This window comes from Pezoporus flaviventris, unplaced genomic scaffold, assembly GCF_033815535.1.
Source record: "Pezoporus flaviventris isolate CSIRO_AGI_PZ_B2104156 unplaced genomic scaffold, CSIRO_AGI_Pfla_v1 ptg000047l, whole genome shotgun sequence".
NCBI classification, from domain to species: Eukaryota; Metazoa; Chordata; class Aves; order Psittaciformes; family Psittacidae; genus Pezoporus; species Pezoporus flaviventris.
In genome coordinates, this window is record NW_026892595.1 from 8,284,092 (window position 1) to 8,297,335 (window position 13,244).

At 37.1% G+C, this 13,244-nt stretch overlaps 1 protein-coding gene across 5 annotated transcripts in view; it reads right to left on the bottom strand.

The window, feature by feature from the left end:
- WAC (WW domain containing adaptor with coiled-coil) overlaps positions 1 to 13,244 on the bottom strand; it is a 58,218-nt gene that overhangs the window by 21,733 nt on the left and 23,241 nt on the right. For all 5 annotated transcript variants that reach the window (XM_061468170.1, XM_061468172.1, XM_061468169.1 and 2 more), the window contains 4 exons: positions 11,004 to 11,110; positions 10,375 to 10,490; positions 9,833 to 9,945; positions 8,051 to 8,359 (listed from right to left, as the gene is read on the bottom strand). In XM_061468170.1, the coding sequence (XP_061324154.1) occupies positions 8,051 to 8,359; positions 9,833 to 9,945; positions 10,375 to 10,490; positions 11,004 to 11,110 (645 nt within the window). The remainder of the gene's footprint in view (positions 1 to 8,050; positions 8,360 to 9,832; positions 9,946 to 10,374; positions 10,491 to 11,003; positions 11,111 to 13,244) is intronic.

Below are 13,244 nucleotides of genomic sequence, written 5' to 3' on the forward strand. Positions count from 1 at the left end.
TATGAGGTCTCCATGCAGCCTTCTCTTCTCGAGGCTGAACAGCCCCAACTTTCTCAGCCTGTCTTCATACGGGAGGTGCTCCAGTCCCGTCATCACCCTCGTGGCCCTCCTCTGGACTTGCTCCAACAGTTCCATGTCCTTTTGATGTTGAGGACACCAGAACTGCACACAATACTCCAAGTGAGGTCTCACAAGAGCAGGGTAGAGGGGCAGGATCACCTCCTCCGACCTGCTGGTGACACTCCTTTTGATGCAGCCCAGGATACAGTTGCCTTTCTGGGCTGCGAGCACACATTGAAGCCAGCTCATGTTCATTTTCTCATCGACCAAAACCCCCAAGTCCTTCTCTGCAGGGCTGCTCTGAATCTCTTCTCTGCCCAACCTGTAGCTGTGCCTGACCCATTGCTCCGACCCAGGTGTAGGACCTTGCACTTGGCATGGTTAAACTTCATAATGTTGGCATCAGCCCACCTCACAAGCGTGTCAAGGTCCCTCTGGATGGCATTCCTTCCCTCCAGCATATCAACCGAACCACACAGCTTGGTGTCATTGGCAAACTTGCTGAAGGTGCACTCAATCCCACTGTCCATGTCACTGACAAAGATGTTGAACAAGACCAGTCCCAACACTGATCCCTGAGGGACACCACTCATTACTGGTCTCCAACTGGATACTGAGCCATTGACCACAACTCTTTGTGTGCGGCCATCCAGCCAGTTCTTTACCCACCGAGTGGTCCCTCTGTCAAACTGATGTCTCTCCAATTTAGAGACAAGGATGTCGTGTGGGACAGTGTCGAATGCTTTGCACAAGTCCAGGTAGATGACATCAACTGCTCTATCCCTGTCCATCAGTTCCCTAGCTCCATCACAGAAGGCCACCAAATTGGTCAGGCAGGATTACCCCTTAGTGAAGCCATGTTTTGGCTGTAACCAAGCACCCTGTTGTTTTTCACATGCCTTCCAGGAGAGTCTGCTCTATTTTAAGTATGTGTTAAAATATACCACATTTTCTGTATGATCACCCAGATTAAACACCTAGAGAAAATTACGTGAAAAAAGAACAGTGTTTAATGCTAACATTCCAATCTTTTGAGATGGTTAACATTACAAAACCAGCTGTCCAAATGTTGAACACATCTCTATGATCATGACTCTACTACCATCATGACTATCTGTACGCACATCGTATTTTAATTCTTATTTAACATCATAGAAGATACAGAGTACAATGAATGCTCGAGAGCACCACTGCACTTCACAAATTAAATTATTCATAGTAAAATAAAGGGTATAAACCTGTTTCTGACAAAAAAAAAAGTAGTAAAAAATATTTGTGGAAATAAAAAAGTATTTCTTGTTTGTATTACGTAGCCTGAATGGGTATTTTCTTCTCTACATGGGAAACTTCTTTGTGATGAAAACAAACATGTTAAAAAACCAAAGACTACAAATTAGTTCTATATAATTACAACTTTCATTACATCTTAATTTAAAACACCCTATCTTACTCCATGGCTCCCAGACTGGACACTGGATTTCACAGAAATAAATCCAAGAAATACTGCCTATAAATCAAAGCTTCTAAATATTTACACATCCATTTTTTTGTATAATACAATTACAAATGTTTAAAACTGGTTTAATTTATGACCCTAGACAGAACTTGCAAGTTTCATCTTTAAAGTTAACACTAGTCAAAACTCAAGATGAATTGCTGTCTCTTAAAAATCCTCAGTTTCACTCACCAGGATGTAAGCATTTCCCCTGCTTTTTCAACAAACAGAAATAAAAACTTCTAATTCCCTTGTCTTCCCTAACTCTCCTTTTCTGATCTGCTTTGAGAGACTATTTCATTGTATGTTTTGCCACACAATTAAATTTACTTTTCAAAATTTAAATACTATTTCCTAGTTTCTAAAAACATTTACTAGGATATTAAAAAGCTGAGAATTATACAGTCCTGTAATTCTTAAACGCCTTTGAAGCCTCAGCCATCATGAAACAGTCAAAATGAACACAGTATACTGAGAAAAGTTACATATATTTACAAATCTAAGTCCTTTAGCTTTATAACTCCGACACACTGGTCTGTACGCCTTTGCCAACACAAATTCATGTTCCTTGACAAGCTAGCTACAGTATTACTACAAAATAAAGCTTTGGATTACACAGCAGTCGTTCATAAACCTAATCTGAACCATTAATGCATCAAGCATGGGTGATTTTTGAACCTACAACTGGAATCTTACAAAAAGAAAATGAAAATTACAGGGCAACTCTGCAGCCTCCTCACTGCCAACACCAGTTTCCATACAAATGTTATGCAAGTGACTCTTAAACCTCACATAAAATTTCAGTTATTATCATGAAAGGCCCATGGAAAGCTTTTGTAATAATTTTTAAAAATTATATTAAAACCAAAAGCATAACAGCCCACTGCGATATTCTGAACTGCTGAAAACTTTGTTCATTAAAATTTATGTTTTAGTTTTTCCTCAAAAAAAAAAATAATTGAAAATTTGCTATTTTTTAGACTGTTTTTTGTGATTTTGAAAATTACTTTGCACCATAAGCTAAGCACACTGAAGTTTCAAATTCTGGAGTTTTTAAGAAAACTTCTAAAAAAATTCCGTTCACTTTGTTGTAACAATAAGCAAATACTGTATATTTCCTGACAAGCATGTCAACAAGCTACATATAAAGCTACAATATAGAACTAAACAAGTTTCTGGACTGCCAACTTTAATCATATGGGGAAAAAAAAAATGAGCAAGAAAAAACCATCCAAAAAGTAATTAGATGGCAAACAAAACAACTAGACGTGGAGATTAACTTAATGAGGGGGTTTGGAACTGGATGATCTTAAGGTCCTTTCCAACCCTAGCCCATTCTCTGATTCTGTGAGTCTGTAACTATTAATTGGTTTTACATTAAAACAGAGCAGGAAAAAAATTTTTTATAATGAAAATAATTTTTGAAGACCACAATGATTAGGAAAGGGCTTTCTATTCATTACCTGCTCTGCTGGAGTATGACCTGCAATCACATCTTTCAGACAAAAAAGAAGTCCGAGTTATCAGTCAGTATTCTATGACCAGAACCTTTATGACAAAGATGTGTCTTCACTGCAGGTTTTGCAAAGAGGTATCAGAACTGAAACAAACTGGAGGCTAGTGGTTGCCTCAGAAACATCATGTTAAGTCACAATAATAATGTTACATTCTGTATTTCCTAGCAGTGTGGAATTTTTAATTATAAGGCCAAGTAATCCTTTCAGAAAAAAAAACAGATAATTTTCTGCAGTCATGCCACAATGTTCTTCAATTACAACCTAGTAGAAGGCAGCAAACGCTTAGTTTCTCAGAGTTTGAGGCAGTATATTAAAGTGCTGCTGAATCTTCCCATCACCAGTCTCTGCCCCTTATGACAAGAACCTTTGCATCTAAACTGGTCCACTAATGAACATCATTCGGAGCAGCAATTCTCAGCCTAGAATGTTACAGTGAAAATGAAGTTATTCAGACTAGGTTTAATGCAGAGGGGTGAAAAAACAAGTCTTTTGACTGTTCAGCTTCTCTGTTTCAACAATGAGCTGTTGACACCAACACTCCTGCACCTCTTGTGCCTCAGTCACCCTGTTCTACTGCTGGAGTCTTTTCCATACCTGCTCCTACTGCTCCCTTCTCACCCATGGTGTGCCGAATTCTTTGGACATGTCAGCGTGACAGAGAAGGCAGGGAGAGGGGAAGAACAAAAAGAGGAAATGCATTTTTTGTGCACTAGCTTCCTTCACAGTCCTTCTGACAACTAAAATACTAGTACTCCCTATGCAATGAGTAGCTTCAAAATGGTGCTATATATACAGCCTGCTCTTATTTTTTCACATAGACAGACAGCTGAGTTAGAAAAGAAAAACCTTTGTTGGAATAATGACATAGAAATTACCCATTACTGTTGACTGGATTATTCTAAATTATCAGTGTGACCCTTTGAGTATTCCAACAGCTATTACTACTGATGGATTTTTTCATGCCATCTAAAACAAAACCAACACATTCAAAGTTCTTCAGAATCAACAATATATTACTCAATCACTTGGATTGTGAGCTTGAGCTGTATCTTTGCTAGCAAGTCATGCATGTGTACTCTCACTGGGTGCTCTCTGTGGGAGGAAAACTGCATTACAAAATTTTCAGAAATTCAATGCCTTATTGCCCCATAACCTTCAACTCTGCTAGCTATGCTGATTAAACAACCACTACCTACAACAGCTAACTGAACTGCCTTACTGTTAAGAATCTCAACACATTAATCTGTGCCTAAGTACCTTAAGTGTACAGTCACCAAGTAAATTCTCTGAGCAGTGACAATCAGATTTACCTTTTTTACATAGTTCAGTTCTGACCTACTATGGACCTTAAGCCAAACTAAAACAGATAAATATTTAAAAGCAGTGCATTTTGCAAACATATTTGGCCAAATGAAACTATGGCAACAACAGTAACTGGGCTCTCAAATATGCTAAATTTATCTATAATAAAGAAAAAAAAATCCATATTTTTCTCATTTGGATTACTCCAGTCTTAAACTAAATTTTCATTTTTTCTCTGCTGCCAAAATAAATGTAACAGCAATGCTGAGCAAATAAGTATGAAGTACTGGAAGAAAGCTCTAACAGCATCACTAGCACTGGTTTTTCTAACCGCTGTATGACTTGAGTAATACACTTAAAATTGCAAAACTCTGCCAAAGAAGATGCAACTATACAAAGAACAATGTTAATAACTGACTGCAAAAGACTAGCAAGTGTTACAAGAAAACCACATGGGTGAGAAACAGATGATGAAGAAGCTCAGCTGTCACTGACCAACTGTGTCAGCATCGGGGTCACAACCCACCCAGAACTGCACCGGCCAGCTTGCTTTAGAATACTGGTGTACTAGCAAAAGAACTCCTGCCTGATGGGACTTGGGAGGAAATATGTGAGAAGTATCCTACAGACAGTTAGGACAATACAACATTTCTTTCAGTAACTGAATTTGAAATAGGAAAATGTGATGTGCCCTACAGATAAAGCAGCCAAAAGTAGAAAAAGCAACCCCACACTTTACCTGCATAAAGCACTCACAGGGAGCACAAACAGAAGCAGCAGATTCTGACTGGAACATTCAAACCAAAGAGTAGAGGTCAAATAGTTCCCCAGGAACTCTCCACTACTGCCAGCCATTGAGGGCAGAGGACTACTGCTAACAGCTGAGCTATAGTTCAGCCAGGGATTTTATTCAATCTCCTTGTGGGACTACAACATACTCCTGCAGCAAAAGAGATTGAGCTGAAAAAACTGTTGTTGTTTTTTGTGTTTTGTTTTTTTTTTTTGTTGTTGGTTTGTAGTTCATAACTATTACTACATTAAAAAATACACACTAACAACAGAATTATTAAAACAGTGGTAAATACATGCTGGCATTAAGGCTGCCAGCAATACATTGACAAAAAGCAAGAACTCATTTAGGCAAGGACTACTGCATGTATCAGTCATCTGCACGCAACTATAAGCAAAAACCACAGCTTTACATCTTTTCATAAAGTGAGAGGGATGTCACAGCTAGTAAACAGGAAAAAAAAAAAAGGCCGTTTGCTTTACTATGGCAAAAAAAACCCTTCTCAAACTATTTTCCAATTCTGTAAAGATTCCTTTAGAAAACTGTTTGAACCAAATGTCCCACAATGTGGTTTTTTTTTCTTTTTCATTCTGTATTACAGCTGCAAACAAATACTTGAAAAACTGTGAGCCTATGGTAATACAGGTTCACAGTCACCTCTGGCGAATGAGTAACAGAAGCAAACTGAACCAGCCCAGTATACAGCACTGCTTGTTTCCCTCTTTCAAATTTAGATACGTAAAATGCTACAGAAATTTTACTGGTCGAATTTCTTTACAAATTAAAAAAAAGAAAGTCCAGCATTCACAAAAAAAGAAAGCCAACACAACTGAATATACTCTTTGAATGATCTCTATGATACAAGCTGCACTGGATTTTTCTGGTTCTCTGAGAGTCAAATTCAAGTGAAAACTCACATTTTCTGGAATATTTTAAGCCTCACATTCCCCTATTCTGAGTCTTCAATTACTTACTAGCTTCCTGTAATCTACCCTGTATGAAGCTCGGTATCACATTTGCTCACAATGAAGTGGCATGAAACACATCAATGAAGTGTATTACAGGGAATCTATCCATTTAACCCATTCCTACATATGAATACAGAAATTAAGTGATTATTTAATATGGAACCATCCACAGTAACATGGATTCCAAAGTAAGATTTATAGCATCAAGACCACCCTGTGTTATCATTTTCACACAGGGTGTAAAAATGTGTTTATAACCCAACTGTATGTTCTCAAATGAATGTCATATGTAAGAAATACTACAACTCCCTACCAACATTTGCAGCAGTTGTCACAATGAAAAATTCCTTCACTTGCAATAAGATGCAGTTTGCTCAATTTAAGTGGACACAACTAGCAAACATATGTTGTAAAACAAGGAAAGAATATCCAGTTTGAAGTCTAATCACACATTAAACAGGAATCAAGTACGTAACAGAGTTCAGTAATACCAGTTTTCTTTTGAGTATATCTTGAAGATAGTAATGAAAATTGAGGATAAACAAAGGAGAGAACATCTGATGTGCATGTTTTGCACTGCTGTGTTTAAAAACTCCTCAAACTGCAATCAAAAAGTAGAAGCTAAACAGAAGCAAGTGACTATGGTATTCAGTACAAGAACCATGCATCAATTAATACTTCTTGCCTTACTGTTCTGAACAGAAAAAGGCTTGCTGAAAGTCTTCTGTTTCTCTGTAGTTTATAGTCAACATTCATGTACAAGGCGATGTAAAATATGCACACAATCTCAAGAAAAACATACAAGGTTTCTTTACATGCACAATTTTCTTACATTTTAGTATTTGTCAATGTATAATATTGTTTGACTATTTTGGATGGCCATGTACACTTATCTCTGGGTAAAAGCTGAACTTCCTTAATAAAGAAAACTGGAAAGCAGAGAAACAAACACAGAGTATAAGACCAGTGTCAGACCAGCGTATTTTCTTGGTTTTAGCACTGTATTACTCTTCTGTAACTAGACAGACTTGCAAATCTCAACAGGTCAAGAATCCCACTTCCAAAAAAAAACCCAAGAACCCACAAAGCAAAAAAAAACCCTAAAAAACAAACCCCAAAACCAAAACAGACAAGTTTATCAAGAATTACTTTCCCCCATTCCAAAGCCTCCAAATCAGAATTCTCTTACACTCCAAGAACTCAGCTGTACTAAGATACCATACTATCACTAGTAACAGACATCTCCGTTCTGACAACTGTCTTAAACTCTTCTTCCCTAAAAATGAAGTAAATCCAACTAAAATATGGGCTTTTGAAGGGTCACAAACAATGCACATACAGTCCTGGTCTTCTCTTGATGACTACATATTTCTGGTATGTATTATGAAAGAATACAAACTTCCAGCAGCTTTAGAACTCAAGATCCAGTATGTTACAAGAAGAGTAGCTGTTACAAACGTGGAAAACTGTGCTGCTTTCTGGAAGAACTGCACTTGCATTTATTGAAAAGTCTGATAACCCTGACATTCTAAACAGTTCATAAAACATAATGGTCATGTGAAATGACTTTCACATGGCACAACTACATCTATGTTAAGAACTCAAACGTCAAAGGTTCAAAACAACTTGAGGGAGGACAAAAACGAAAGTGTCCTACTAAAATGTCTCATCATTTGAAATTATAATTTGCTGAATAAGCCAGTAAAAAGCAAATACTGCAGCGTTAATCTGAATACATGTAAGATACAGCAAATGTGGCTTAAGGGGAAATAAACACATCAAAACAATAACTGGCTCTAAGCACAAAAATATCAACAGGGAAAAAAAATCTTTGAAGTTTAGAACTAACACATTTCGAATAAGCAATGCAAATGCAATGCATCATCTTAAATAACAGAAGGAATTTCCTTATACATACCTTTTCTCTCTGTTTTCTGTGCAGGGATGGAAGATGTGGATGTAGGCAGTTTTGATAAAGTAGATGCTCCATTAGCATCAAAGGATTTCTTTGGCTGGTGATCAGATTGTAGAGAAAATGGACTAGGAGGAACAGTGCTTGGGGTAGCAGTTGGATGAACCACGGGTTTGATGGGATGCTGTACTGGAGTAGAACTACTGTGAGTCTCTGCTCTTGGCAGTCTGTAGTCTCTGTCATTGTGTCTGCTTGTTTGAGATAAAATATTCTGTGGCAGCATACTACTGGCGTCGCTGGAATGCTTGTCCTCCACTTTTGTCAGGATTCCCCAAGTAATGTTGCAAAAAGAAAAAAAAGATTAAATTAGAAACTTGTCTAAGACTGCAGTGACTTTTATTAATATTACTGCACATCAACAACTAGAGCTGATTAAACTGCTTATGATTAAAGAAAGTCCCAAGTAGATCAGCATCAAAAAAGGCAAAACTGGATTCTACTTGCTGATGAAATGCATTTTCTGTGACCTTTCCTTGATTCAGAGTTCCGGTTAAACACTGTGTTTTGATGGAAGGCTTTATAACTACTGTTACAGTCAAGTTAACTTTTGAAGTCTCCTAAAAAACCTAAATCAAAATCTATTACTTCCCTCTTACATTTAGCATGAAAAGATAATTTGTGCCATTTTTCTTTTGTTCATTGAAAATCCTAAATATTGAGTATAATTTAAGTTTCAAATTCTAGCCTTCAAAGAATTCCACTTCAAGTCACTTGAGCACTACTACAAAGAATTCCCTTTCAGCTGAATTAATTCAAGAAGACTATATATTAAATAAGTGACTCATCTGCATTTGTCACACGATTACAGACTTTAAAATATGCTACACAGGGAACATACCAAGCAAACACAGACTGATTCTTTTTATTGATCCTAGATTTTCACGTGTTACAAAACAAGCAGTTACTGCAATATGCATTTCTGCTTTCTGTAGCATGAAGTATGTTTAGCATATGCAGTACGTTTCAGCATACAGAAAGACAGCCCTTTATAAGTCTCTGTCTTGTCAAGTTCCAAGCAAAGGTGAGGGATGGGGGGAGGGAAATATTAATACTTCGGCTTCTTCGCAAACATCCTAATAACTATGCTACAAATTCACCCAAACTACAGCAGCATACAGAAACAATCTCAGTACAAGTATTTCCCCAGAAAAGAAACTGACAAAGATTAAAGGTGGGTATGAGAAAAAAAATAAAAAAATCCAATAACAGAAATTCATAGTCTAGGCAAGGTTTTGTTAAGAGTATTGGCATGGTAAATATATGTTTTTAATAATGTACAAAAGCTTCTGAAAACCTTGGTATCACAGTCCATTAAATTAGTTTGTTATTTTCAGATGTGAAATCAAGGTTTTGGAAAAGACTTCTGCATCTCTATTTTTAAGTTCAGACTATGACACTGACAGGTCTCAGTGATCATGACAGTCCAACTCTACCATAAACTGTGCAAGTTGTTTCACTACCTACCTATAAAGGTAACTAGATTAGACAGTAAAAGCTGCAAAAAAGAGGGCCACCACTAAAAGCATTAAGCAAGTGGTGTACTAGTGAAAGCTCAAAGATATGATAAGAAACAACATTTGCAAGAGCTGTCTGTGCTACCCACTTTGGCCTTTTTAGATAAAAGAAGTGATAAAAACAGCTAAAGAAAGGCCTTTTTTTTTTAAGTTTGGAAAAGGAAACAGTAATGAAAACAAGGAAGAATATATTACTGCAAAAAAAGACACATACTTCCACTGGCAAACCCACTGGCAGCTGTTGCCTGCATCACCTCTCTTCTGTAATCCCTATCTTTTGGAAAACTGTTAACTGACATTTTGCTTGCTTCTTTTTGTCTCTGCTCTCTGGAGAAAAGAAAGCACATGTTAAGAAAGAACTTACAACACTTTGCACAGGTGAAATTACATGAGATGAATTAAACTATCCTAAGAGCCTACACAGATGGGTGTAGGCAAATTCCAGCCGCTGCTTCCTTCACCAGTGCTTGTTTAAGCCCCAGTATAACACTTCAGCTCAATAACAAAGAAACCCCCCTCACCAAAACAACAAGCAACCACCCACCCCACCAAAAAAATAAACCAACCATACTACCCCCTCCCACTCTAGATCATCAAGGGATAAAATAGGTGCCAGAGGTTCTGATAAGGGTAGGAACACAGTAGACTTGGACCAAAATCTTTTATAGCAGTAATCTATTAGATAAGCTCAACTGCTCTTAAATGATCTTAAGAATATTTGTTATTTATACAATGAAAACAGACACACACATATACCTTTCCAGCCACTCTTTTGGTTTTTCCCATTGTGAAACTTCTGTTCGGCAGTTATAGTAGTACTTTTTGCCTGAAGAGCTGATGTGTTCAGACCAATCATCCGCAGAATCGTAAGCCTTTAAAATACAAAAGGTGTTGGATAAAAGACTACTGGAAAGTTTTAATATACAAATTTAAAAGCTTTCACTATTTTAAAAACTACATGGCATGCTCACATACACCCATATCACTGATTTCTATTTACAACATCTCTAAATGCCCACTTTATTTTGGTAGGTAAAGATGTGACCACTACCACTCCTGCTTCATTCTGCAAAATCATATTGTCTTCTCTAGATTTACCAGCAAAGTTCATGGAAAATATTTCTCTCTGTATCTACTTCACTTAAATAAACTAGTGTTTTAAAATTAAAGACAGCTACCTCAAAGCTCTAATGATTCTAAATTAGAATAGCTTTACACAACATAGAAAAACTGCAGCTTGGGTTTACAGAGCGTTTAAAATACAGATTGATCCTGGAAAACTTAAAGCTGGAAATGTACATGCTGCCTGTTTTAGACAAAATAATGGAAATATAGCATATACGAATGGTGCAACACAGGGATGAATATCAATCACAAATACTCACTGCATCAGAAGTTTTGCTTGGATTATTGCTGGGATTAGAAGAATGTGAATTTGAACTATGAAGAGCACTGTGGTTATGTGAATTTTCTTGTGGAGAGTAACTGGTCCCTAAAGGAAAAAAGAAACACCGTTCACCATGTATGTTTCCAAAGAAATCAGCCACTGCATTCTAAGGAGATAGAAGGGGAAAGGATAGGGGAGTAGAAAAGGCAAGTTGCCCACAACATGGAACACAGCATAGTTCAGATGCAGAAGTATTTCAGGAGACCATATGCATATTTCCTTTTTTCACACAGCATAAAGCTCACTTTGCCTTTCTAGTTACAATAATGCAGTATGTCCCTCCACAAGTCTTACTTTCAAACCTCATCCTGCTACAAATCAACAGATAGCCTTTTTATTTGTTGATGGTTGGAGAAGTCCTACAGTATCAATTCAGAAATTAAGATTTTCTCCTCAAGTCAGAAAGTTTAAATAGGTTTATCAACAGCCTACAGAGTTAGACACACAAAATCAGGTTTTACATTCACTGAAGCAATGCTGTTTTCCTAACCCTTTTGACACTACCTGTAACTGGTTCTAGGTACCTATTTCTGTTTGTGCATGTAGATTAATTTTCCTGCACCTCAGTCTCTGCAACATAGATATCAACACCTGAATACCAAAAGCAGCATTTCCCAGGCCACCACCTGCTTCTGGCCTCCCTTAAAACTGCTTCTCAAGGTAACCCAGTTTTCCTCCTACATCATGACAATCCTTGAACAGAAGAGAACACCTGGGAAATGAGAAGGGAAAATTCTCAGTACCTATTACATTTGTGCCTAAGCTCATCACCATGTACGCCTTAACAGTTTAATTACAATTAAGCAAGGCCATCCATTAAACCCTTCACAACCTCATTTTAAATTTCCTGCTTTTAAGACCTTTCATTCCTCAAAAATTTCTAAGCAAGTAAAAAGTCTTCTATTATTCTTCATATGATTTCCTCTTTCTAAATTTTGAATAAATCACACCAAACTAAGAAAAATCATTTTTTTCATCATGGAAAAACCTAGATATTCCAAATACAACACTCTCTCTGCCTACTGAGAATTTTCTAAATACCATGGCATAGTACATTAGATACCATTAACTTTACATACCATAGAATGATCTAAATGTTAAGTCAAAGTGCTTTGCAGATGGCAAAGACTGTATCTTATAGGCAACTACAACAAAGAACAGGATCTTTGATAATGGACTGATAGGTGGGAATGAATGAAGACATTTTGAATATATATATATTTTTTTTAATGTCTTCTGAGAGCCACATATGCAGAAGATGACTACTAAATGATACAGCACGGTGCAGAATGGGAGAGAGAACACAGAGCCTTCTGACTAGACAAGAGTTGGCAAAACTACCAGCTCAAACTTCTTCCTCTGCACCTCTAACCCTGCAAGTTAGAAAAACAGTCCATCACAAAAGTGAAGAGATATACCATGACTGATCTGTCTGGTACCCTACAAAGGCTGAAGGCCGATTTGCACACACAGGAGTTACTGCAACCTGAACCATCAGTAGCCGTGAACCTCTTCCTACACTACTGTGGGTAAAGCCATGTCATTCTCTTTAAAGATCTGGGGAGGATGGGATCTAAAAGGGTCTTGTCCTCAAATACATCCTGCAAGACAATTAGTCCTACACCAAAAGTACCCTGGCATGCTCAGAGCCAGATGAAATGACCATGGGGGTAACTTAAGCTTGTCAAAAGCAATACTCACATCACATGCTTGTGATACAAATAAGTAACAACAAGATGACATGACTTTACATGTTATGTTAGTAAATTCCAGAATTTAGACTATGATACATATTTTAAAAAACCCACACATTTAGTTTCCCATAATGTATGCAAGAAGTATACCATAACTACAAGCCTGTACTCCTCAATCAGACACACGAGTCTTGGTTGTTTGTCTTTATTTACTATACCCTCCCAAACTCTACTGAGATCATTTTTTTTTTTTTCATGTATTCCTGCTTAATGAACACATATTAGCTCATTTCTCATTCTGTAAGGTAAAATCATCTCCCTTTTTAAAGGAAAAAAACAAGATGAAAATCTACCAGATGACCTGTCCAAACAGTTTTGTTATTAGTCACTTCAAAACTTCACAACACCGATGTAGTCAATATACTGCATACCCATACCACGGATGCAGTAAAATTATACTTTGTTAAGAGTACTCAAGACACAGT